This window comes from Geotrypetes seraphini, chromosome 4 (assembly GCF_902459505.1).
Source record: "Geotrypetes seraphini chromosome 4, aGeoSer1.1, whole genome shotgun sequence".
NCBI lineage: Eukaryota > Metazoa > Chordata > Amphibia > Gymnophiona > Dermophiidae > Geotrypetes > Geotrypetes seraphini.
In genome coordinates, this window is record NC_047087.1 from 147,326,887 (window position 1) to 147,354,759 (window position 27,873).

Below are 27,873 nucleotides of genomic sequence, written 5' to 3' on the forward strand. Positions count from 1 at the left end.
TTTTAGAGTGATTGCACTCTAAGAACTTGGAAAGTTCTGGTAAGCCGCACCGCGCACGCGCGAGTGCCTTCCCGCCCGACAGAGGCGCGCGGTCCCCAGTTATGATAAGCCAGCTAAGAAGCCAACCCGGGGAGGTGGGTGGGACGCAAGAATATCTGCCTGCTGTCCCTGGATAACACCTGTTACGGTAAGTAACTGTGCTTTATCCCAGGACAAGCAGGCAGCTATTCTTGACTGATGGGTGACCTCCAAGCTAACAAAAAGAGGGATGGAGGGAAGGTTGGCCATTAGGAAAACAAATTTTGCAAAACAGATTGGCCGAAGTGTCCATCCCGTCTGGAAAATGCGTCCAGACAATAATGAGATGTAAAAGTATGAACTGAGGACCAAGTGGCAGCCTTGCAGATTTCCTCAATGGGCGTGGACCGGAGGAAAGCAACAGACGCTGCCATAGCTCGGACTTTATGGGCTGTTACCGAACCTTCCAGTGTCAGTCCGGTCTGAGCATAACAGAAAGAAATGCACGCTGCCAGCCAATTAGACAACGTACGTTTAGAAACAGGACGTCCTAATTTATTCAGATCAAAAGACAGAAATAGCTGAGGAGCTGATCTGTGGGGTTTTGTGCGCTCAAGATAGTAAGCAAGAGCCCTCTTACAGTCCAAAGTATGCAGAGCCTGTTCTCCAGAATGAGTATGAGGTTTCGGAAAGAAGACAGGCAGAACAATGGATTGGTTGAGATGGAATTCAGAGACAACCTTAGGGAGAAACTTTGGATGAGTACGCAGAACCACCTTGTCGTGATGAAAGACCGTAAAAGGTGGATTTGCAACTAGTGCATGTAGCTCACTGACCCTCCTGGCAGAGGTGAGGGCGATGAGGAAAAGTACCTTCCAAGTGAGAAACTTGAAAGTGGCAGTAGCCAAAGGTTCAAATGGAGGCTTCATTAAGACGGAAAGAACCACATTAAGATCCCAGATAACAGGAGGTGTTTTAAGAGGTGGTTTCACATTGAAAAGACCCCGCATGAACCTGGACACCAAGGGATGAGCTGAGAGGAGCTTTCCATGGACTGGCTCATGAAATGCCGCAATAGCACTTAAGTGGACTCTGACAGACGAAGACTTGAGGCCAGAGTCAGACAAAGAAAGGAGATAATCCAATAAAGTTTCCACTGCAAGGGAAGTGGGATTATGTTGACGGAGGAAGCACCAGGAAGAGAAACGTGTCCACTTCTGATGGTAACATTGCAGAGTGGCAGGTTTCCTGGAGGCATCCAGAATGGAACGAACAGGCTGAGATAGAAGTGTATCATGAGAAGTCAGCCCGAGAGATACCAAGCTGTCAGGTGCAGAGACTGGAGGTTGGGATGTAGAAGGGTTCCCTGCTGTTGTGTAAGCAGAGCAGGAAACAGAGGAAGAAGAAAGGGCTCCCTGGAACTGAGTTGAAGTAGAAGGGAGAACCAATGTTGCCTGGGCCACCTTGGAGCAATCAGAATCATGGTGGCTCGTTCCCTCTTGAGCTTGAACAAGGTTCTCAGAATGAGAGGCAGAGGAGGGAAAGCATAAAGAAACAGATTGGACCAGTCGAGGAGAAATGCATCCGCTGCCAGATGGTGAGGGGTGTAGAGTCTGGAGCAGAAGAGGGGCAGCTGGTGATTGAGAGGGGCTGCAAAGAGGTCTATCTGAGGAGTGCCCCACTGAGTGAAGATGGACTGCAGAGTGAGAGGATCGAGTGACCACTCGTGAGGTTGGAGAACTCTGCTGAGTTTGTCCGCCAAACAATTCTGCTTTCCCTGAATGTAGATAGCCTTCAGGAATAGATGGTGATTTATGGCCCAAGTCCAGATCTTCTGGGCTTCCTGGCACAAGAGGCGAGAGCCCGTCCCACCTTGCTTGTTGATGTAGTACATCGCCACCTGATTGTCTGTGCACAGCAAGAGAACTTGAGGAAAGAGGAGATGTTGGAAGGCCTTGAGGGCATAAAACATCGCTCTGAGTTCCAGGAAATTGATTTGATGTTTCTTTTCCTGGGGTGTCCAAAGACCCTGAGTTTGGAACTCGTTCAAATGAGCCCCCCAGGCATAAGGGGAGGCGTCGGTAGTAATAACCAGTTGATGAGGAGGTAGATGGAACAGAAGACCTCTGGATAGATTTGAGGATATCAACCACCATTGTAGAGACTGACGAAGAGATGATGTTACAGATATGTGTCGTGAGCAGGGATCCATCGCTTGGGACCACTGGTTGGCTAGGGTCCATTGAGGGGTGCGTAGGTGAAGACGTGCAAAAGGGGTGACATGAACTGTAGACGCCATGTGACCCAAGAGAACCATCATGCGCTTGGCAGAGATGGACGTCTGCAGAAGAACCTGTTGACATAGAAATTGAAGCATGAGAAGACGGTTGGAGGATAGGAACGCTCTCATTAGGACTGTGTCTAGAACTGCTCCAATGAATTGAAGATTCTGAGAGGGAATGAGATGAGATTTGGGTAGATTGATCTCGAATCCCAGCAAACGGAGAAATAGAATGGTCTGGTTGGTGGCCGTGAGAACTGTCTGAGGCGCATCGGCCTTGATCAACCAATCGTCCAGATAAGGCAACACCTGAAGGTGGTGAGTACGAAGAAAAGCAGCTACCACAATCAGGCATTTGGTGAACACTCTTGGAGAGGAGGCAAGACCGAAGGGCAGAACCTTGTACTGGTAGTGACAACGATTGATCATGAAGCGGAGATACTTTCTGGATGCTAGATCGATCGGTATGTGAGTGTATGCTTCTTTGAGATCGAGGGAGCATAGCCAGTCGCCTTGATTGAGAAGAGGGTAAAGAGTGGCCAGAGACAACATTTTGAATTTCTCTTTGACCAAGCATTTGTTGAGGTCCCGAAGATCTAGAATAGGTCTGAGATCTCCTGTTTTTTTGGGGACTAGGAAATAACGTGAATAGAATCCCTGCCCCTTTTGATCTAGAGGAACTTCCTCTATGGCTTTCAGAAGGAGGAGGGATTGAACTTCCTGAAGAAGGAGGGAGGACTGAGGAGAGTTCAAAGCAGACTCTTTTGGAACACTTTGGCCCGGAAGAGTGTGAAAGTTGAGAGAGTAGCCGTGGCGGATGATGTTGAGGACCCACTGGTCCGAGGTGATGGATTCCCAACGGCTGATGAAGACAGTAAGGCGTCCTCCTATAGGCTGTGGAAGATGGGTAGCAGGATGGAGACTGGCTATGTCCTGGAGAACTAAGTCAAAAGGGTTGAGTGGATTTTTGTGAAGGGGGAGGCTTCACCTGTTGTTGCTGCTGTGCTGGTCTAGCAGCTGGCCTTTGTTGTTGTCGCTGACGTCTGGGTTGTTGCTGGGCTTGTGGCAAAGGGCGAGCAACAAATCGACGTTGGTAGGCCGACTGTTGGCGAAAAGGCCTGGAAGGTGGGGTTTTCTTTTTGGTTTTGAGGAGAGTATCCCACCTAGTTTCATGTGCCGACAACTTTTGAGTGGTGGAGTCCATGGATTCTCCAAACAGCTCATCCCCTAGGCACGGTGTATTAGCTAGTCGATCTTGATGATTGACATCTAGTTCTGACACTCTGAGCCACGCCAGTCGACGCATAGCCACCGACATAGCTGTAGCCCGAGAGGTCAGCTCAAAGGTGTCATAGATCGACCTGACCATGAACTTCCTAAGCTGCAACAGTGATGAAGTAGTGCGGCGAAAAGCAGATTTTTTACGGTCAGGGAGGTACTTCTCAAAAGTAGTGAGATCTTGAATTAGATGTTTAAGATAAAAGGAGAAGTGGAATGCATAATTCCCTGACCTGTTGGCTAACATGGCATTTTGGTATAGCCGTTTGCCAAATTTGTCCATGGCCTTTCCCTCTCTGCCAGGAGGGACTGAGGCGTACACACTAGCTCCCGTGGATTTTTTCAGAGTGGATTCAACCAAGAGGGACTCATGTGGGAGCTGTGGCTTGTCAAACCCAGGAATTGGGATGACTTTGTATAAGGAGTCCAATTTGCGAGGTGCTCCAGGAATAGTCAAGGGTGTCTCCAAATTCTTGTAAAAGGTCTCTCTCAAGATATCATGGAGGGGTAGCTTGAGATATTCCTTTGGAGGTTGGTCAAAATCCAGTGCTTCAAGAAAAGCTTTGGATTTTTTCGACTCAGCCTCCAAGGGGATAGAGAGAGAGTCACACATCTCTTTTAAAAAGGATGAGAATGAAGATACATCTGGTCTAGAAGATGGATCTAAAGTAGAAGGATCCTCATCACCAGATGAACATTCCCCTTCAGAGAGCATAGGGTCCTCTGAATCACCCCACAGATCAGGATCTCGAATTTGAAAACTGTGTCGAGAATCTGGAGTGGAGGGATCAAGATGTCGGGACTTGCGTACCGATTTTCCTGATCTCATAGAGACGGTACCGGGAGATTGCCGTTGCACCGGTGCCGCAGTCTGAACAGCCTGATGCTGAGCAGTCGACTCTGGTGCCAGGACTGGCATGGAAGTAGATTGTGTCGGTGCCGACAAAGAGGAAGCCGAGAGCTTAGGCTGTGCAACTATCGGCACCGATGGCTCAGACCGGACCGGTACCGGAAGGTTCGGTACCAGGAGTGCAGGAAGGATTTGTTTTAGCTGAGTTTCCAATTGCACTTGTAAGACGGCAGCAATGCGCTCGTCTAAAGTAGGCACCGGTACCGCTTTTCTCTTCTGCGGTACCTTTGGTGCCGCTCTACACTCCGAAGAGGAACCCGATGTCGAGGGGCTTACCTCTATCGGTGCGGAGCGCTTCCGTGGGCGCCTCGCGGTCGGCAGGATTGGGCTCTCTGCTACTTTGACCGGAGGACGCTCCAGCGGGGAAGGCTTCTTAGCTGGCTTACCTGACTGGTGCGGTGCCGACGCGGTATCGCGCGGCGTCGATGAGACGGGTGCCGACTGCGTTGGGATCGAAGTAGGGACCGGTGCCGCCGTGTCCGACATGTCGGTACCGAATAATAACCGTTGCTGAATTTGACGGTTTTTGAGGGTTCGTTTTTGAAGAGTGGCACAGCGTGTGCAGGTGGATGCCCGATGGTCAGGTCCGAGGCACTGCAAACACCAGTTGTGCGGGTCAGAGTTCGAAATAGGCCTCGCGCACCGCTGGCACTTTTTAAAGCCGGGTTGGGGGGGCATGAACGTAAACACGGCTTCTGCCAAATCGAAGGCCGAGGCCTCGATGGTGGCAGCAGGCCCCGCCGGGCAAAACGAAAAAATAAGAAGAAAACCAAAATTCGGTTTTTTTTTTTTTTTTAAAAGAAAATAAATAAATAAAAAGAGGGAAACAATATTTCCCAAGACGTTTACGCGAGCGGGAAGGCGAAAAATTAGAAAAAGTTCAACAGCCGTTGAAACGTGCGTCTTCTTGGCTCCGCGGAAACAAGAAAACTGGGGACCGCGCGCCTCTGTCGGGCGGGAAGGCACTCGCGCGTGCGCGGTGCGGCTTACCAGAACTTTCCAAGTTCTTAGAGTGCAATCACTCTAAAAGTGTCCGTACCGGGGCTCCGTCGGTGCCGTCACCCATCAGTCAAGAATAGCTGCCTGCTTGTCCTGGGATAATACAAGATACCTGGGTGGGTGATTTCCCCTTTGCTTGGGCCCAGACCTCCATTAAATATCTTGGAGTGTGGTTACCCCGTGATCTTTCCACTTTATATAATTGTAATGTGACATCACATTTGGGGGACACTTTGCATATGCTTCAAACTTGGCAGGCTTTTCCCTTATCAGTGGCAGGTAGAGTGGCTCTGTACAATATGGTGGTATTTCCAAAATGGCTCTATCAATTTCAAGTTCTCCCCCTTTTATTGTCCCATGCTACTAAGGTTCAACTTATTAGAGGGATACAGAGGTTTGTTTGGGGTGGCAAACGGCCACATCTGACTTTTTCTAAGATGTGCCTACCTAGAGAACGGGGGGGGTTATGGTCTTTTGAATATTCAATGGTATGCAATGGCCTGTCAAATGAGGCATATTAATGGATTGGTTTAGGGGTACATCTTATTTTTCTGCCACTCCTTTGGAACTATCCTTGGTGGCTCCTTACCATATCAGTTATGTGTTACATGTGACGGCCCCAGCCCTCCGTCTAGTGGTGGCACAATATCCAATTTTTGCTCCTGCGAGACGGACCTGGCGTTGGTTATGCAAATGCCTCCACATGTCCCCGAGGATTTCTCCCTTCCTCCCTATTCGGGGGAATGGAGATTTTTTACCGAGTATTCATTTTGTGTCCTTTCAGCGATGGGCCTCTTTGGGGTTATGTTATATTTTTCAATTGTATACAGATGAGGGGCAAATAGCGTCTTTTGCTTCCTTGCAACATACATTTGGACTTCCTGCAATTGACTTTTTTGCATACTTTCAGGTACGTCATTATATACGATCCTTGCCTGGTAATCATTTGATGACCATCTGTCATGAGACTCTTTCTGAAATGTTCAGTTTATCTGCACAGCAACTCATTCCACTTCGTTTCCATCATGTGGGCATCCGTGACAGTCAACCAGGCCACAACTTTGCAATTTTAGCAGAAACCTGGGCTGAGGATTTACAATGTACTTTAACTTCTTGTCAGATACAGCAGGTTGTCAAAACTTTGAGAAAATTGTCAACCAATATTCAGCACTGGGAACTGCAATTGAAGTTTATCCTTCGCCTCTACATCTCTCCTATACGAGCTTACAGGATGGGCATTTCTCAGAGTCATCACTGCCCTAAATTTTCTCAAGTGAATGCCTCCTTGGGCCATATGTTTTGGTCTTGTCCTGATGTTCTCCAGTTCTGGCATCGATTGGGCTCTTATATTTCAGCTCTTTGGGGTCGGAGGTAGTCCCCGACCCCAAGAGCGCTTTTTGGTTTCTATGATGTCATATCTCCAAAACCTAAAGGCCTTTCAGCCTTTTTGGCTAGAGCTATATTACTTGGTAAAAAGGCTATCCTACTGCAGTGGCTGGCTTGTGATGCCCCGACTTACATTCAATGGAAATCATTGATGATCACCCAGGCCTCCTTGGAACGTAGACATTTCCTTGATATTGTGGTATGCGAGGTAGGCCTGCTAGGACTGGCCCTAGTATAAGGCCCATGCTTAGAGCAGTTAGTGCCCATTCTGACCAAGCTAAAGAACAATTTCCCTTTTTGCCTGCTATTTTCCCTAAGGCCAGCAGAGGGAGATTGGGGGTTGAGCTTCAGACTTCCCCTCCCCCTCACCTTCCCAAGTCTTGTGACTGGAAATGCTTTGCACCTGGGAAGGTTGGGCGGGGCTGCAAGTTCCTAAATCTCAGGTCTGAGCAGTTGGAAAGGCAGAGGGAGAATTGGAGAGGTGGAGAACAGTCACAAGAAAAGTACTGGCAGCCTAGCTCAGGACTAAGAGCTCTGCAGGACCAACAAACCCCGGAATGCATGGAGATTATTGAAGCTGGGACTGAGATGACTCCTGACCTCTCTGAAGTTTCACAAGCTATGGAGTTGGGATTAGAACCAGGCACAGAGGTTCAATCAGATTATCAACCCATGGAAGTGTGTCTCTCCAAGGCAAGTACAAAATCTGCCTAAAGAGTATCTCAATTACTTATGCTTTGGACAGTAAACTGTTTTGTTTTGTTTTTTCTTTTGAGGATGTGTTTTTGCCCTGCTGAAACTGAAGCAGAGCAGCACAGGAGGACTGTAAAACTGACATTTGTTAATCTTTTGGTGTTACACTTTATCCAGCCAGTGTGGTGGGGGATTTAGCCCCACGTTTTGAGGTGGGATAGAGGGTTCTATTTTGTAGCGATATTACAACACGTGGAGCACACCACCTGGTCAGCATAATTTACATTGCTGAAGGAGTGCAGTGCTGTGTCACTGACTAGTCCAAGTGTACTATCAAAGGGAAGAGACTGTTTTCTTTTTGTTAGTTTTTCTTTTTGAAAGAACTTTGAAGCTTAGGCTCATTGATAAATATAGAGCCCTTTTGCTATTTGAATTTGAAACTTTATTGTATATGATATTGAAATTGAGTTTTGTTTTTTGAAAAGACTGGATTGCTTGGTGAAAATCCTGACAAAAGTTTGTTTTTCATTTTGGTTTTACTGCTATGCAACAAAATAAATCCAGTCCTGGTTTTCATGAAAACTTACTTGACTTGTGGGCAAAATCCTTATTCTAAAGTGGTTTGCTTTTTCCTTCCTTGTGGAGCCTTCCGTGGCTCACAAGGGCATAATCCTTGTTCCCGCAGTCCTGGACACATTGCCCGGAGCCTGCGGGTTACAAACGTGGAATCATTCATGGGATTTGATTTTTACTACCTCCATGAGAGACTGTGAAGGACTAAGCCTGAAGTTAGGACTAAAGTTTGTTTGTGATTCATCTGTTGGAGTTGACAAGTGCACGAGGGCAGCAGTCAAGCAACAGTGACCTATGGGAGAGTCCGTGACGATGAAGGTCGTGGAAGGGAACGGAGAAGCCAAGCCGGAGTGAGCCCAGCTGTATTCCAGAGTGCCAAGTCCAGCTATCACTACCCAAAGGCTCAGACTCATCAGTCTGTCGGGTAAGAGTACCCTGGGGCAGCTGATTGAGGATACAGGGGTGATAAATTGACTGGGAGGCATAGGCTGGGGCTAGCTTGCGGGAGTGGGCCAGAGAAAAAAAAAAAAAAGGCCGCACTTGGGTTTCTTTTCTTTGTTTTTCTTTTTCTGCCTCACCATGGATCTCCAACAGTTGTTTACCCTCTTGGCTTCCGAGTGGCAGAAGCAGACGGAGGATTTGAAAGTCATGCTACAAAGCAACCAGGACCTCTGGCGAGCGAGTCAGGCGGAGACCAGGCGGCGGCACGAAGAATTGGTTCAGTCTATGGCGGACCAGACAAGAACACTAGCTCAGCTATTTCAAGGGACTACTGGTGGATCTATAGCTGGATCTCCGGCAACCATAGGATCTCCGGTAGGACTACAAACTTTGAATAACATGCAAGTGTGTAAGATGGGTCCCACAGATGCTCCCAATGACTTTTTACTAGCATTCGAAAGGATGGATGTGGCAGCAGGCTGGCCTGAGCAACAGTGGGCTACAAGACTGATACCGTGCCTTGCCGGTGCAGCATTGACGGCCTATCAGACTCTTAGCCCTGAGCTAGCCAGTAACTACAGGGTCATAAAGAACCACATCTTAGACTATCTAGGCTTCACTAGGGAGCACTACCGGCAAGAATTCAGGGGTGCCCAAATGGGGGAAAAGGAAAGGCCCAAAGCACTCTTGCACCGGTTAAGGAAATTGGCAGAAAGGTGGCTACAACCCTGTCTTGGGGATGCCCAGGCTTTGCTCACCAAATTATTGCATGAGCAATTTCTTGAAGCGGTGCCTAAAAGTTTAAAAGCCTGGATCCAGAGACAGGGTAGTCGTTCTTTAGCCCAAGTAATGACCTGGCAGAGGCCTATTTAGACTCCCTGTCCACCACTACACCTGCGGGAGATGCCCAGGGGAGTAGGTGGTTAAGTAGGGGACAAGTTACACAGGCGAGACCCCAGAATAGGTCCCATGAGAATACACCCCAGTCTTTGAGGAAGGTACAAAACCCTACAATGCCCGGGAAGAGTCCCATCACTTGTTTTAGATGTGGGAAGGCTGGGCATATGCAAAAACAATGCCGGGTCAAATTGGCACTTACCACCTCATGGAGTGAAGCTGAAACCCCCTCAGGACCTTATGAAATATTGGTGCAAATAAATGGCAGGAAGATTAAGGCCCTATTGGACACAGGGGCAGAGCAGTCCATCATGTCTCGCGCTTGTTGGGACCAGGCCAGGAAAAGGGGTCCCTTTAACAAGATCACGGAGAAGGTGATTGTGGTCTGTGTTCATGGGGATAAAAGTTCCTATCCTCAGTATCTCATCCCTATAGGATACAAAGGGGAGGTCCAAACCCTGAGGGTAGCTGTTATTCCCAAAGCCCCGGCACCTCTGATTTTAGGTCGGGATTGGGCAGAGCTAGGGGAAGGTATCCAGCATAAGAAATTCTCTAAAATCCTGATAAAAGGAGAAAAAGGTCGGTGTACTCTGATGGCGAGGGATGGTTCTAGGGAAAGGCCCAGGAAGAAAAGGGCACGTAAATGGTATCCGCCTCAGGGAGGAAGGACCCATTCTCGCTGGTGCCCTACGATCAGATGGGCTCCCTTATCAGAACACGCTCAAGCACCCACCTTTGCTTACGAGAAGGCTGCGGGATGTGATATTTATGCCTCTCAGGATGCAGTGGTGGGGGCTAAAGGCAGAGTTTTGATACCAACTGATATTCAGGTATCACCACCACCAGGGTCTTACTTGAGAGTAGCCCCACGGTCCGGATTAGCCTCCCAAATTGCTATTGATATAGGGGCGGGAGTGATTGACCCAGACTATCGGGGTAATGTGACCGTCTTGCTGATAAATATTGCTGAGGAGGAGTTCCAAGTGAAGAAGGGTGACCGCATCGCGCAGTTAATATGCGAGCGAATCTGGCACCCTAAGCTAGAGCAGTGGAGGCAATTGTTACCCACTCGTAGAGGAGTCAAGGGATTTGGATCCTCTGTGGCTCCGCTAGATGGGGAGGTAAGTCCTCCAACTACTGTTATACCACAGTCTAGCTCTGAACCACTGGCCGAGATAGAGAAAGCTGTAGAGCAACAGTTCAGTAAATTACATCAAGAACTGGCTCAAAGGCAGGAAGGTCAGCAGCAACAGTGGGAAAGGGCGGTACAAGAAATACAGGGTAGCTTAGGCAACAGATTGAATGAAACAATTTCCCAGACTGATCAGTTGCTCAGAACTACCCTGGAGGAAAATCTGCAACAATGTCAGAGAGACTTGCAAGAATTGAAGTCTAGTACCCAGGACCTCAAAGAACAGATAGGGCATATTGAATGCCATGTTGAGGAACAACCGGACCACACAGCCAAGGTAAAAAACATTGCATGTGCGGTTAGTGAGGTACGGGAGGAGGTGAAAAAGGTACAGGTTCAAGTGGAACTAATTGGGAGAAAAGATCTCAAGGAAATGTGTGAATTAATCACTGGGTTTGATGCCCGCTTAAGTTCCTTAGAGGAAGAATACCTTCCAGTAATGACGGCACCAGCAGAATTATCTCAGTCACAGGAATTACATTGGGACGGAGATTTCTATACTGCTGGTCCCATTAACCCTCCTGCTAGAAAGGGGGGTAAAAATAGGAAACACTAATGTTGATGCTTTATCCCGGGTTGGAGAAAAGGACCTGGATAAGCATAGGCCCACCCCTAGCAGTCGTTTAAGGGGGTGGGGTATGTGGTATGCGAGGTAGGCCTGCTAGGACTGGCCCTAGTATAAAGCCCATGCCTAGAGCAGTTAGTGCCCATTCTGACCAAGCTAAAGAACAATTTCCCTTTTCGCCTGCTATTTTCCCTAAGGCCAGCAGAGGGAGCTTGGGGGGTTGAGCTTCAGACTTCCCCTCCCCCTCACCTTCCCAAGTCTTGTGACCGGAAATGCTTTGCACCTGGGAAGGTTGGGCGGGGCTGCAAGTTCCTAAATCTCAGGTCTGAGCAGTTGGAAAGGCAGAGGGAGAATTGGAGAGGTGGAGAACAGTCACAAGAAAAGTACTGGCAGCCTAGCTCAGGACTAAGCTCTGCAGGACCAACAAACCCTGGAATGCATGGAGATTGTTGAAGCTGGGACTGAGATGACTCCTGACCTCTCTGAAGTTTCACAAGCTATGGAGTTGGGATTAGAACCAGGCACAGAGGTTCAATCAGATTATCAACCCATGGAAGTGTGTCTCTCCAAGGCAAGTACAAAATCTGCCTAAAGAGTATCTCAATTACTTATGCTTTGCACAGTAAACTGTTTTGGGTTTTTTTTTTTTTCTTTTGAGGATATGTTTTTGCCCTGCTGAAACTGAAGCAGAGCAGCACAGGAGGATGAGACTGTAAAACTGACATTTGTTAATCTTTTGGTGTTACACTTTATCCAGCCAGTGTGGTGGGGGATTTAGCCCCACGTTTTGAGGTGGGATAGAGGGCTCTATTTTGTAGCGATATTACAACACGTGGAGCACACCACCTGGTCAGCATAATTTACATTGCTGAAGGAGTGCAGTGCTGTATCACTGACAGTAGTCCAAGTGTACTATCAAAGGGAAGAGACTGTTTTCTTTTTGTTAGTTTTTCTTTTTGAAAGAACTTTGAAGCTGAGGCTCATTGATAAATACAGAGCCCTTTTGCTATTTGAATTTGAAACTTTATTGTATATGATATTGAAATTGAGTTTTGGTTTTTGAAAAGACTGGATTGCTTGGTGAAAATCCTGACAAAAGTTTGTTTTTCATTTTGGTTTTACTGCTATGCAACAAAATAAATCCAGTCCTGGTTTTCATGAAAACTTACCTGATTTGTGGGCAAAATCCTTATTCTAAAGTGGTTTGCTTTTTCCTTCCTTTTGGAGCCTTCCGCGGCTCACAAGGGCATAATCCTTGTTCCCGCTGTCCTGGACACATTGCCCGGAGCCTGCGGGTTACAATATTGACTCGGGATCGGGGGCGCAGATTTACAGTGATTTGGGAGCGTTTTTGAATGACCCTTACCTCGATGGCTCGGAATAGACTTTTGAACTTATAATAGCAGGTTTTGTTTTTTTTTCTTTTTTGCACTTTCTTCTCACCAGGGATTTTCTGTTGGGGTTTTTGTTGGGAGGTGGGGGTTGGGAGGGGTATTTTGGATATTGTGCACATATATCTGTATTTCATATTGTTTTACTATGGTTGTTGTTGTTTTATGCACGTTGAAAATGAATAAACACATTCAAACATAAAAAAGACCCATTATTTCTTCCCTCCCCCAAAGTCTGGCATATGCATGTCTCTTTGAACCCCCCTTCCTTCCCTCCGTGTACTTCTACAGCAGGGCTCCCCTACCCTGAAGGTCTGCACCTGCCCCCTGAAGGCCTGTCCCCCCTTGAAGGCCTGCCTGTCCCCCCTGAAGGCCTATGCCACAATCCCTGCCTGTCCCCCCCTTTGAAGGCCTGTCCCTCCCTTGAAGGCTTGTCCCCCCCTTAAAGGCTGTGTGTGTACCCCTTAAAGGCCTGCCTGTTCCTCCTGAAGGCCTGTGCCACCATCCCTGGCCTGTCCCCCTCTTTGAAGGCCTGTCCCACCCTTAAAGGCTTGTTCCCCCCTTGAAGGCCTGCACCCCCCAAGGCCTGTCCCGCCCCCTGAAGGACTGCCCCCCCTCCACGATGGACTGTGCACCCCCCCGGGAAGGCCTCTGTGTTCCCTCTGGCCTCCCCGCAGCATTTACCTTATAGCTGCAGCCTGCAGCGAAGATCACGGTTACAGCATTTTTACTAAGTGCTTTCAGCTGTTTCCTCTGCCCTGATCCTGCCTCTGACGTCAGAGGAGGGACGGGACCACAGCAGAGGAAACAGCTTAAAGCACTTAGTAAAGATACTGTAACCGCGATCTTCGCTGCAGGCTGCAGTTATAAGGTAAACGTTGCGGGGAGGCCAGAGGGAACACGGAGGCCTTCCTTGGGGGGGGGGGGGAAAGCGATGCGATGCGATGTCCTTCGGGGAGGCCAGGGGGAAAGCCGACAGCAGCACTTCCCAACTGACCCTCCCTCCTGCCCTCTAAAGCAGATGCGGCAGCGGCTGGCCAGCAAGAGCAGCGCTGCTGCTCCTGCTTTAGGGGGCGAGGGGGAGGGTCCGAATCGGGAAGCCGATTTTTTTAAACAATTTAAATTGATTCGAATCGATTCACCTGAAGTGAATTGGTGAACCGATTCAAATCATGAATCGGGCAACACTAGTTTGTAGCATAAGCCAGCATGCTGAATGCTCTGCACTGCTCCAATAGTCATAGAATTCCTATGATCGTCAGAACAGCGCAATACATTCAGTCCGCCAGCCGGCGCAAAAAAACCTCTTCCGTGCTTAAAGGGGGGTGTTAGTTTCTGATTACTTATTCCATACTGGGTGAGGGTGGTTCTGTGTCCTGTGTATGAAAGATATGGTTTTCAGTTAGCACTGACCAGTCTTGTTTGGCAAAATGCATCAGGCATGGTTCCTGGAAGCACCTTAAATAAACCTGATTTGAATCTCCTTATTGTCAGCCGATCTTCTTTAGTTCCAAGTTGGATTATTTGATGGACCGTTTGCCTTATTGTTTTGTTACAAATTAACATACATGGAGTTGAATGTATCAGATGAGTTACAGATTTGGTTGTTTATATATGCATATGGGTTAAAGTTGGACAACATAGAGTGAGGCAGTTGAGAGGAGTTGCAAACTTGGTTATTAATATAGACTTGTGTTTTGGATAGTATTACTGCTTTACAATGCATTTGAACACTTTTATATACGTATGGAAAGGGTTCAGAGTTAAAGTTAAAGGGAAGGAAGGGGGATTTGTTCAGAGATGTTTGGGGCTTGCATAGAACTAAAACTGTACATTGGCACTGGTATGGTAATCTTTGTTGTTTGTTTTGAATTTTATAATAAAAGAAAAAAAGAAATACAAGTGGAAATAAAGAAGTAAATAAGAAAACAGGTAAATGGGGCAGGGGAGTGGGGTGGGGCATGGGCGGGGCTAGGGGGCTCAGTATACTTGTGTGCCTAGGAGCCCTTGAAGAATTAATCCTGCCCTGCTAGTGTAAGTCCACAGTTATATACCAGACTTTAGGCAAGATCACTTATGTCATGTCAATGGCTGGTATAAATGGCAGGTATGTGCACAAAAGCAAGTATTCTATTAGGAGCACACAAGTTTAGTTGGAATGCCCCTGAGATGCCCATTCCTCTCCTAAATTAACATCACCTTTGCAGTTCCATGCAAGAGATATCATGCACTCAGTTTACAGAAAAAGTGCATAAGTCAGTTATGTACGCAACTGCTATTTAGTTCCAATCATTGCTTCTTAATGGCAATTATTGGAACGTACAGAGTCGTGCAAAAGTTTTGCATCACCTCCAAGTAATACATTGTTCCATCTTTCTTGCTGGATCACAGCAATATTTCTGATGCCTACTGCTGCATATTATATACTAATATAAACGACTGGGTAATAGTCAAAGCAAAAGAAATTGTTCCTGAAGGTCCGTGATACACAAAATGACTGATAGAGGAACAAACAATAATGCTTCAAATACCTTTTAAATTCGAGTGGTGCTCAGAATCCAAGATGGATGAAAAAAACTCGATGTGGGGACGAGCCCCTAAAGAGCTTCTTACAGAATCTATCATTGCACCATAGTAAAGTAAAAGGTGATTCAAAGTACTTATTGAAAATACTTATATCTGTCTGTATTCCATGTAGTGAAAAAGATTGTCCAAGTTTTAAATAGCTTCAAAAGTGAAAATTCAAAAAAAGACTTAGCTTAAAAGTTCAGACAGCGGTTGTCCAGCTAGGTTCTGACGCGTTTTGCCGCCCTGGCTTCCTCAGAGAACCCGCTCAGCTGCTTATGAACTCCAATTCAATACATGTCCTGGTCCGAAGGAATATTTTTTTCATTTCCTGTGACATCACAGGAAATGAAAAAAAAAAAAAATATTCCTTCGGACCAGGACACGTATTGAATTGGAGTTCATAAGCAGCTGAGCGGGTTCTCTGAGGAAGCCAGGGCGGCGAAACGCGTCAGAACTTAGCTGGACAACCGCTGTCTGAACTTTTAAGCTAAGTCTTTTTTTGAATTTTCACTTTTGAAGCTATTTAAAACTTGGACAATCTTTTTCACTACATGGAATACAGACAGATATAAGTATTTTCAATAAGTACTTTGAATCACCTTTTACTTTACTATGGTGCAATGATAGATTCTGCAAGAAGCTCTTTAGGGGCTCGTCCCCACATCGAGTTTTTTTCATCCATCTTGGATTCTGAGCACCACTCAAATTTAAAAGGTATTTGAAGCATTATTGTTTGTTCCTCTATCAGTCATTTTGCATATTATATACTGACATGTTCAGAATTTTATGCTCTATCACCCTGCAAATTTTAAACTGATTTAGGACTTCAGATTTAAGACTTGTAACTCAGAATGTCAAAAAATGTTGATATTTCGTAAATGGATTACATTATCTATTTCAATACGTACTAAGTTTATTTGTATTTTAACTGTTATCCCTTTCAAGAGGAGGTAGCCCTGAAAAGGGCTGGATGTTTTCTACTATTCTAATAACGTATGGGCCAGCCTTTGTTCTTGATAACAAGCTTGAAGCATTGAGGCATGGAGTGAACCAATTTTTGAAGTTCATCTGGCTGTACAGCAAGGTGCCAAACATTAATCAGTGCTTCAATCAACGCGTTTGGCGTTCCACTTTAAAGTCTGATCGGTTGTGTTATACCCTGAGGTAGCAGATTTGTGAAACGCTGGCCACCGCTGGTGTACCGATCAGCGGAAGATAAGTGGAAAAGTTTTTCTTCTATCTTTTGTTTTCGCTAGCAAAGCACAGCATACAGCTTTTATTTTCATTGAAGGTTTTTTGCTGACGAGGTGACCGCTCAACCACTTTTAGTAAACCACTTCGGTGGAGGTGGGAAGGCCTTTGTCTGTCTGAGGTTTTTTCCTTCAGTTTGAATTAGTTATTAGCCTCTGATGTTCTTATATCATACCATTGGACATTTTAGCACCAATTGAAATTGAAAGTGTTTATTATATATACCTAGTATATGTGACAGCCCCTGCTGATCATTTTTTAACAACCCCCTCCTCTATATAAAAAAGTTATTTTTAGTAATAATCCATGAGTCACACAACAAGGGTGCACCTAGGAAAAGGCAGCATCTTAAACATTGCAGTGAGAACTAGAACACCAACACACGCATTGTAAAACTAAACAAGCCAGATCCTGCATAGTCAATTGATCTTGTACAGTCAATGCTAACAGAATACCATGTCCTTTTCATACACACAGAACACAGAAACACCCTCGCCTAATAATTACAAACTAAAAATAGAAATATGTAGACAAAAGTTAAACTAATGCAACACCAGAGAAACAGTGACACATGTCCCCTAATACTGTGCAAAAATATAAAGACAGTAGATGTAAATTTGAAAAAACTGATACATAACAATCACCACTTTATAAATTAACAAATAGAAATAAAACAAATAACGAGAAATAAGAAAATATAATTTTATTGGACTAATCCATTTTTCAATTAGCTTTCAGAGGTCAAATCTTTCTTCAAGATAGTACAGTATACAGCTGTTATGGTATCCTGTCCTGACATGAGGAAAGGGGCTTAGTCCAAAAGAAATTGCCTTATTTCCATTTCCTATTTATAAACTTTTATCAATACAGTTACAATACTACTTGATTCTACGTAAAGCAACAAAAAAATTTCTTTCTACCTTTTGTCGTTTCAGCTTTAATCATCTCCTCTTCGCTCTCTTCTTTCTATACAGCATTTGTCCTCTCTCCCTTCCATGCAACATCTGCCCTCTATCTTTGCCCCTTCCACCCAGCCTCTGCTCTCTCTCTACTCCTTCCATCCACTGTCCACCCACTCTCTGTCCTTTCCATCCAGTGTCCGCCCTCTCTCTCTTCCATACGGCATCTTCCCTCTTTTTATGTCCCTTCAATAAACTATATATCCTGTGCTCTTTCTCTCCTTTGAACATGATTCATTTCAGCTTCACCCCCTCTCCATTTCTCTGTCTCCACCCCCTCCCCTATGCTCTGGCATCTCTCTCTTCTCCTTTCCTTCCTTTCTTCCCACTCCACTCCATGGTCTGGCATCTCTATCTCCTTCCCTTCTCTCTCCTCTCCTATCTCTCCCTCCCTCTCCTTGCTCTGGCACCTCCTCTCCTTCCTTTCCCTCTCATCTGGCATTTGTCTCCTTAGTTTCCCTTCCCTCCCCCTTGCCCAAGAATCTCTCCCCTCCCCCTCCATTATCTGGCATCTCTTCTCCTTCCTTTCTATCCCTCCTTCCTTCCTTTCCCCTGGTCTGGCATCTATCTCCTCCCCCCACATGCCCTGACATCTTTCCCTCCCCCTCCATGGTCTGGTATCTCCTTTCCTTCTTTCCTTTCCCTCTCTTCCATGGTCTTGGCATCTCTCTTTCCTCTCTTCTCCCTTCCTGGTCTTCCTTATCCCTCCTTCCCTCTTTCTCCCCAATTGGGTGCTACAGCAGCATTTCTCTTCCCCTACCCCCATCCACTCTCCCTCTCCTCCTCCACTGCTCTTCCCCCTTCCCCCATCCACTCTCCTCCTCCACTGCTCTCCCCTCAGTCCAGCTACAGCTTTGCCTCTTCTATTTATAAGTCCAGCAGCACTTTCTTCTGCTTCCAATCCAGCAGCACCTCTCCCTCTCACCTCTCTCCAACACTCAGCTCCAACAGCACCTATCCCTCCCGTCCACTCTACTTCCATTTCCCCCACCGACTTGCTGCAGCACCTCTCCCTCTCACCTCCCAGGTCCAGCAGCACTTCTCCTCTCTGACTAGCAGGGTTCCTCTCCTCTCCTCTCCCTTCCCTTTCCCTCCCCTCTGACTAGAAGCAGTACCTTACCCACTCACCTCCCAGGTCTAGCAGCACCACTCCCTCCCCTCCTATGACTACCAGGGGCACCTCTTTTCCTTGCCTCTTATCAGTGCATCTACCCCTCCCCCTGACTAGCAGCAGCACCCCTCCCTCTTATCTCCCAAGTCCATCGGCACCACTCCCCCTCCAAATTAACGGGCTCTCTATTGTATCTTGCCTGACTGCTGCTGTAGCTTTAGCGAGTCAGTTTTCCTCCAGAAGCCTCAGGGCCTCTGCTAGGCCGTCCCACCTCCGAGGAAGAAGGAAGTTGCATAATCGGAGCTAGACGGACCTAGCAAAATCCCTGAGGCTGCAGAAGGGAATCGATTCCATAACACTACTGCAGCTGTCAGGCAAATTACAATAAGGAGAGAGCCTGCTAGTGGGGAGGGGAGGGAGAGGTGCAGGGAATAGAAAATGACAGTGGCAGCAGGAACGCAGGAAGCATGCCAGTGCTGCGTATCCCCTGGGTACACGCATATCATGTGTTGGGATCTTCTGTACTAAGGGACCAAAAATGAACATATAAATAGTTCTTCATTATTGGTTTTTAACTTTTTCCCCTACCTGGGAAAGCAAGGGGTGTTACTTTTAGATTTACTTCACAAACAGGTAAACACAAGAAATCCGGGGCGGGTGAGAAACTTTTGGCCACTCAAGACATGTAACCCAGGAAGCAGGGTGAAGAAGAAATATATCATAGACTGAGGGGGAGGTGCATGCCAAAGTAAAAGTACTGAGGAGAGGCAATCAAGGAACATCTACCTCCAAATCACATTTGCACCTTGGCACTGCACTGGGAACATTTAATTTCCTTTACAGAAGTAGCCTCGAGTTGATAAGTGACGTTTTCACATTCTTTTATCTTGAAACAAGTTTCCCCAAAGCAATTTTCTATCTATTCCTGATCGGGAATGGGAGCCACCCATTGCATACAGTACTGCTGCTCCACCCACAAAATACAAATTGTAGGCTAGTGTTACGAGGAGGATTTGAAAATCGCCTGGTTTGGGGTTGTTTTTTCTTTTTTACTTAATTTATTAATTTTTAAATTCAATACACAAGCAACATAGAAAGTCAGGCTGAGGCCGGAGTTGAACACAGAACTTCCAGCGGCTCTTCAGGCTGTGCTGAGTCAGTCTGGGGTATTCAAGTTAGTGAGAGGGTTTTTAAAAAAAAATGTTTTGAGCAGCAGCGGCAGCATGATTTGTAACTGAGATGACAGCCAGGCGCTCACCTAAATTAGCCGGGCAGAGCGCCCGGCTAAAAGGCAGTAGGGAGAACACTGCAACTCAACCTTTGTTTTGGGGTGTTTTCTGAACACCTTGACAGCAAGGTTATTCCACAAATTCTCAATTTGATTGAGATCTGGTGACTGCCCTAGCCATTCCAATCGCTGAATATGGCTCGATGTCATCCACTTTGTCACCATCTTTGCCCGATGACAGGGTGCACTGTCATCCTGGAAGTGGAAGTCACCCTGGAAGAGACTCCTTGCAGACAGAACCATTACGTTTTGCAAAGTGGAGAGATACTTGGCACTGTTCATCAAGCCATCAGCCACCTGAAAGCATCCAATGCCATTGACTGACATTCAGCCTCAGATCATGATTTTTGTCTGATGCTTTACAGTCAATTCCAGGCACTGTGGTTTGAGAAGCTCGAAGAAGATCCTGCGATGACTGCGTCTGCCAGAAGAAGTAAGTGACGTCGGAGGGGGATGGACCGGCAGACATAGTCATTGCAGGATCTACTTCGAGTTTCATTGGCTGTATTGCCATCAGTCGATGCTGGGGGGAGGGCCGGCGTTATTGTTGTCGGGTGGAGGCCTGTTGCTGTGGGGGGGGGCGGTGTTGTTGTCCTCGGGTGGGGGCCTGTTGCCGTGCAGGGAGGGATGAGGGGGGCTCGTTGCCGTGGGGTGGCGCATTGCCGTTGCTGTGTGGAAAGGGTGGTGGAGGGAGAGAAAGGGGGCATATACTGATGGAATTGGTGTGTAGGGAAAGGGGGAAAACAAGAAGGAAGGATACTGGATGGATTTAGGTTAGAGGGAAAGAAAGGGGGCTAATGTTGATGGAATTGGTGTGCAGGGAAAGGGGGAAAACAAGGGGGAAGGACACTGGATGGATTTAGGTCGGAGGGAAAGAAAGGAGGCTAATGTTGATGGAATTGGTGTGCAGGGAAAGGAGGAAAACAAGGGGGAAGGATACTGGATGGATTTAGGATAGAGGGAAAGAAAGGGGGCAGATCTGATGGAAGTGGGGGGGGGGAAGAGAGAGAAAAGAGTGAAATGCCAGACCATGGGGGTGTGGATGTGGGAGAGGGAAGGGAAGAAGAGGAGAGGAGAGAGATGCCAGATCATTGGAGGGAATGGAAGAAGATGGATGCCAGATCAATGGGGATGAAGGGAAAGATGGAAGGGGAAGGCATACAGTTTCTGGAAGTGGCATAGGACAGGGTAGTTGGAAAAGAGAAATGGAAAGATGATGGACCCTGGGGTGCTGGGGAAGGAGGGAGAGATGCTGGATGAAAGGGTAGTTGAGAAAAGGACAGATGGTGGATCTGGGGATGGTGGGATCCATTGCCGAAGCTGTGGATATGGACATAAAAAAAAGGAAAGATGCCAGACCTCAAGGAAGGGAAGGGAAACGGAAGGGGAGGACAGAGATGGAAGATAGATGGTTAGCACGGAGAAAGAATAAAACGACAAATGGGCAAGACACCCTGGCAAGCGAGTTATCAGAAGATAACCAGAGCCTGGGACCAACAAAAAGTAGAAAAAATAATTTTATTTTCTGTTTTGTTTACACCACAGAGCCGGTATGGGGTTGGAGATGTTGTAATCCTATATGTCTGCTAAGCCTAAGCCTTAGTCACTTAGGAGTCCTTTTATTAAGGTGCACATTTAGCGTGCGCAAAATCAGCTAGCGTACCTTAATAAAAGGACCCCTAAGTATCTTAATTAAAAACTTGACCTGCGACTTAGCTTTTTTTTTTTCAGATTTTGGTACCTTATGTGATTGTGTTTGACACCCCTGATGTAGAGTGAGGCAGTTAGGCGATGTAAATTTGGTTATTAATATAGACTTATATTTCGGATAGTATTACTGCTTTACAATATATTTGAACACTTTATATATGTATTGAAAGGGTTCAGAGTTGATGTCCTGGGTAAGTAGATGGGAAGGGAAGGAAGGGGGATTTGTTCAGAGATGTTTGGGAGTTGCATAGAAGAAAAACTGTGCACTGGTATGCTAATCTTTGTTTGTTTTGAATTTTAAAAAAGAAATATATGTGGAAATAAAAAAGTAAATAAGAAAACAGATAATTGGGGACGGGGTAGGCCCAGGGGGGCCCAGTGTACTTGTGTGCCTAGGGGCCCTCGAAGAATTAATCCTGCCCTGATTGATAAAGCGTATGACTGTAGTTTGATTGCACTTCACCCTAGCTGCAAATTTAACGGCTTGAATAGCCTTTTTCATTAAGTACAACCACCGTCACACGTTCTTCTTTTGAAAGATTTCTAACTTTTCCTATGTTGCGATTATGCTGTCACTGGAGTAGCAGCCAGTTATGAAAAGTTATATTCCTGCTTCGCTATATATGCACGTGAATGCTGCATTGATGGTTTCTCAAAACAAATGCCATTGGTTGAAAATGGAGTGATCTGATTGGACTGTTTCAATCCGGTTTTAACACGAAATATCAACATTTTCAACATTCTGCAGTTTATGTGTTACAAGTCTTAAATCTGAAGTCCTAAATCAATTTAAAATGTCCAGGGTGATAGAACATAAAATTCTGAACACATCAGTATATAATATGCAGCAGTAGGCATCAGAAATATTGCTGTGATCCAGCAAGAAAGGCGGAACAATGTATTACTTCGAGGTAATGCAAAACTTTTGCACGACTCTGTACCTCCAATTAAATGCCAATTGAGCACTAATTATATTACACAACTAACCCTATTCTATAACTGGGCATGCAATTGTGCACCTAATTATAGGTACCATTTATAGAATTTGGCAGTTAAGGGGTGATTCTATAACTTGCCCAACCCCTTGCAGACACCCTAATGTTACACAGGGAGCAGCTATTCTATAATGACACCTGGGTGCCTCAGCTTTACAAATGAGCGATGAGCAATTTTGAATTTCAACTGGCAAATTAGTAAGCACTATCATCACCCTTGAAGAAGCCTATCGTTGCGAAACGGACCGGGCCTCCGTCGGGTTATTAAGATAAGTGCTTAACGGTATCTTATAGATAAGCCAGTCAAAAATCAGTTGAATTTTGAACACACAATTGCTGGTTATTTAATGCTCATTGGCAAGAAGAAAGATATTTCATCATTATGTTAACCAAGAGTTAATCATGAAAGCATTGTGAAATTATTAAAATTCAATTAAAAATTTAAACATTCAAGGGTTTTTGACCAGTGATGATACCCAACCCCAATATGATTGTGACTTATTGATTGCACTCTTGGAGTATTTTGAGGTCTTTTTTCCCTTGATTTGAATCACATTATATATACTATTGGTGTTCCACCATATTTGATTGATTTCTACATGCAATGCATGTAACATACGATATTCTATAAGATATGTATCAACTCCACCATGCTCCATCCACATGTATGCCCCCTTGCACCCTTAGAAAACAGCATGTAGTATACATATGTTATAGGACTGACTTTAAAAAAGGTTAATTTCTAAACCATTTTTGCATAAAAAGCTAATTTAGGGCTCCTTTCATCAAATCACGGTAGAGCTTTTTACCACAGGCTGACGAGGTAAGTACTCTGATGATCATAGGAATTGAATGGAAGATTTGGTTTATACCTTCGATAATCTGTTAGTCCCTGGAGGATTCCATATAGTAGGTGTTTAATCCCAACCCGCAATCCAGTTAGTGCAGGGATTCACATTTTTTCAGAACATGTGCACTCCCCCTAGTGGTAAAATCAGTTTAGTCCCAAAGCCAAGCACATACCTGTAAATCGAGGGCAAACAGGGTACAGGTGAGTATCCCCATCAATACAAGTAACTCACAAACTGGTTTGCTCTGCAAAATATTAACAAATAATAAACAGGCACAAAGGCAACTCGGAAAAAAAAGATTACGGAACAATGCAGTACTAATCCTGCTGTGTGCAACAACTCGGAAAAAAAAGATTACGGAACAATGCAGTACTAATCCTGCTGTGTGCAACAACTCGGAAAAAAAAGATTACGGAACAATGCAGTACTAATCCTGCTGTGTGCAACGAGCACCCTAAGAAAGGCCTTCGGTTATGTGTATACTCACAGCAACTCCCCACAGAATTTGGCAACTAGCTGGAAAATCATCAAGCTTGAAATGAGAGTAACTGAGGCAGAAAGTAGCAGGCGACCCCAAACAACTGAGTGAATACAGAGCGGGTGGGTTGTATGGAATCCTCCAGGGATTAACAGAAAGAAGATTATTGAAGGTATAAACCTAATCTTCCATTCTGTTACGTCCCTTCCAGATTCCATATGCTTGGTGACATACCAAAGCCACGGAAGCTAGGGAAGGACAGAAGAGCCTATCCATAAAACCAAGGTCTCGAAAAATGGCAGCAGAATGCTCCGCCACATCCATTCAGTAAAACCAGGTAAAAATATGAAGAGAGGACCAAGAGCTGCCCTACAAATTTCATCAGGATGAATCACACAAGATACTGCTCACGCTGTCACCACCCTTCCCGTCAAGAATGCTGTAAGCAAAAATCGGTGGCTGCACACCATGGGCGATATAAGTCGTAGAAATGACATTCAAATTCATCGAGTGATCGAGGTCTTGGATGCCAGCCCACCACGGTGAGGTGCAGCAGTGAGAACAAAAAGGTGATCAGACAGCCCAGAACTCAGTTATCCTTTCCAAATAAAGGAGCAAGATCTTCCAGACATCTAATATGTGTAAGATCTGATCTCCACGCTCCAAACCTGTCATATGAAATGTAGGTAATTCAACCTCCAGATGGACTCGGCCGAGACCAGTCAACAAGAAGGAGTGTACAGTATGGAGGAAAACACCCGCATCTATCATATGGAAAAAAGTTCTCTGCACGAAAGAGCAGAAAACTCCTAAATACACCATGCCAGAAACATTGACATGAACATCAGGCCTTGTATAAAGATATTGATAACGGATGCACCCATTAAGAAACTCATGTAGATGAGCTCCACACTCAGGGTCTGTGATCTAATCAAATAGAAATTTCAGCAGATAAACCTCCTGGAGCAATCTGGAATATTCTAAAAGCAAACCAAATCATTACATCAACAAGCAGGGGAGCATGAGGTTATTCTTCTTGTGTCAGGAAGTGTTCAGAATGTGGAAGTGAGCCATATCTTAAGGGAAATTGTGCACATATTTGGCAAGGAAAGACAAATGTCTGGTGGATAGACTAAGTTGAGTCCTGCAACCTAACAAGCAGTCTCTAGACATGGACCTATTCCAGATGATCTTTTGAGAATGGGGTACCCCTTCAAAAGATTTTTTTGCTACTTAATTCAATAAGAAAACCCCTCAGTTCAACAAAATGGAATGGATTCAAAATGTATGGCCCCCGTTGTTTATTCAGTAAGCTGAGAAATATGAAGATAATATCTAAAAGGTAACTGATTACACTAATTTAATGGGCTCTGATAGAAGACATCATATGACTAGCCTTGAACGCCTTTCATTTCCACTCAGAGAAAGCTTTCTGTATGCGTATCCTGATTACACTACTTTTAAATGGGCTCCGATAGAAGAGGCAAGGTGTTAATAAGAGAGGGTTAGGATGAATGGGGGCAAGGATGGCTCCCTATCTGCCATCACATAAAGTTCAAGATCTTATTGCTGACCTACAAGTGTGTTCATTCTAGTGCCCTTCAATATCTCTCCTCGCTTCTCTCTCCTTATACACCTCCCAGAGAACTCCGTTCCTCAGTCACTCTTAACGTTACCCTTCTCCTCCACTGCCAATTCCAGACTTCGTTCCTTTCATCTAGCTGCCTCCTATGCCTGGAATAAATTACCCGAGTTTGTTCATCAAGCCCCTTCCCTTCCCTAAAAGCAGACTGAAAACCCACTTTTTTGATATAGCTTTCAATCCTTAACCCTACTCTTCTGCCCTCCAACCTAGCCAGCTGATTAACCATTCCCCTTAACTATATCCATGACATCTTGCTTGTCTGTCTTGCCTGTTTAGATTGTAAACTCTTTCGAGCAGGGATTGTTTTCTTACTCTTTGTGACTCTGTACAGCGCTACGTGCGTTTGGTAGCGCTATACAATTAATACTAGTAGTAGTAATAGAAAAATGTTGTGCTACTAACCACTGAAAGGATAATGTATGATATTAAAAACTGAATGTTCTAATCTAATCAGGATTTCTTAATTTATCCAGTATACGATCAAGGCAATTTACAAGGTAAGAAGCGTTTGCAGCATCAAGAGGAAAAGGTTACATCACATCGTAAAGGAAGGTTATACTGTTACAATAAGAAAATCAGCTACAGTACACTGTAGAGGAAGGTTACATTGTTGCAAGTGAGGAAGTAGCTATAATGTTATGAGGATGTTCAAATAATGTTAAGGATATTTGATATTAAAATTTAGGGCTCCTTTTATAAAGATGTAGTAGTGATTCCTGTGAAGAAAATGTGACACATCCCTTTCGATTCCTATGGGTTGTGTCAAGACTCGCTACTGCAGCTTCATAAAAGGGGCCCTTAGTTATGTTTGCACCTCAATAAAATTTAAATTGAAAAAAAGAAAAATAAAATAAGCTCCTTCTTCCTGACTTAACCTAGGTACCATTTTATAAAATGAACACCATAATAGCTGAAAATACACTAATAAGGAAGTTATATATTTATTTGCTGCCAGTAACACAAATAACATCCACTGACAATTGACCCCATAGTTTTGAATATTCGTTAAGGTTCAGTCAGACTACTCAGAAAATATGTCAAATTAAATGCTCACTTTTTGCCAGACAATAAAACAATGGAAAATATGATTGGGAAAAGTATAGATTTATTTCTCTGGTCTCATTGTTCACTTCTCAACAAACCTACCTTCACATCCAAAGAAGAGCAGCAGGTCCAGGGCAAACTCAGCATGATCTGTGTCAGTGTCATGCATTAAGGTGTAGTTTCCATGCCCCCAGCGTCTCAGTTCACCCCTGCAGACAGGAACACTCAATTCTGTGAAGTAAACAGCCACAAAATAGCTATCAAAACCAGCAAAAAAGTGAGCCATAAACTTCAACTAAAATAATTCATTTAAAATCAGCTTATGAGAAAACAAGAGTATCCTGTATGGAATCATTTCTTTCAAATGGTCTACAAAATACAGTCAAACCTCAGTTTGCGAGTGTTTTGCAAGACGAGCCAAACATTCTCGCAAATTGTGCTTTGTGAACCGAATGTTGACTCGATTTGCAAGCCCCTCCACAAACCGGCTTCGCCCCCCCCGCTCGCATCAACCCCCCCCTCCGCGATCCGACATCCACCGCCCATGCGCCCAAACACAATCCCTTACCCTGATCTGGCACCAGCACCATTGCACAGGACGTGCCGGTGCCCGAAGATCCTGCATCTTGCCTGGGCTGGGCCTTGAGCATCTGCGAATGCTCAAGGCCTTCTGGCTCCCACTCTCGCCGAAATTCTTGGAGACAGCGAGAGCCAGAAGGCCTTGAGCATGCGCAGATGCTCAAGACCCAGCTCAGGCAAGAGGCAGGATCTTCGATCGTCCTGTGCGTTGGTGCTGGTGCCAGTGCCAGATCGGAGTAAGGGATTGTGTTTGGGCGGGTGGGGTATGCTGGATTGCGAGGGAGGGGTGAAGAGGGGCAATGTCCGTTCTCGGAGGGGGGGGGGCGTTCGTGGGCGTGGCGATGCTGGTTCTCGGGGGGGAGCAGCACCGGTGGCCTTGGGGGGGGAACGAATCAAGCGAGTTTCCCTTACTTTATATGGGGAAACTCACTTTGATATACGAGCAATTTGGTTTACGAGCATACTTCTGGAACGAATTATGTTCGTAAACCAAGGTTCCACTGTATTTTAATTCAAGGAAGAGCTTCTAAAGCAGAGGCATCCAACCTCAGACCTCGCCAAGTCAGGTTTTCAGGATTTTCCAAATGAATATACATGAGATCAACTGTATTCAATGGAAACAGTATGCAAATAGATCTCATGCAAATTGAACTGGATTGTGGCACTTGTTCTGAAGTATTTTTGTCGGCATCAGTGACCACAGTGGCTTTGTCATTAGATCAATAAAGTATTGATCTATAGACCTCAGACACTAGTTCACAACTAACTCC

The 27,873-nt window shown here is 45.5% G+C and overlaps 1 protein-coding gene across 1 annotated transcript in view; it reads right to left on the bottom strand.

Annotated features, from left to right (window-relative positions):
• The window catches only part of OGFOD1 (2-oxoglutarate and iron dependent oxygenase domain containing 1), a 756,310-nt gene that overhangs the window by 124,576 nt on the left and 603,861 nt on the right, over positions 1-27,873 (bottom strand). Inside the window, exon 11 of the mRNA XM_033941292.1 lies at positions 26,627-26,755. Coding sequence (XP_033797183.1) covers positions 26,627-26,755 — 129 coding nt within the window. The remainder of the gene's footprint in view (positions 1-26,626; positions 26,756-27,873) is intronic.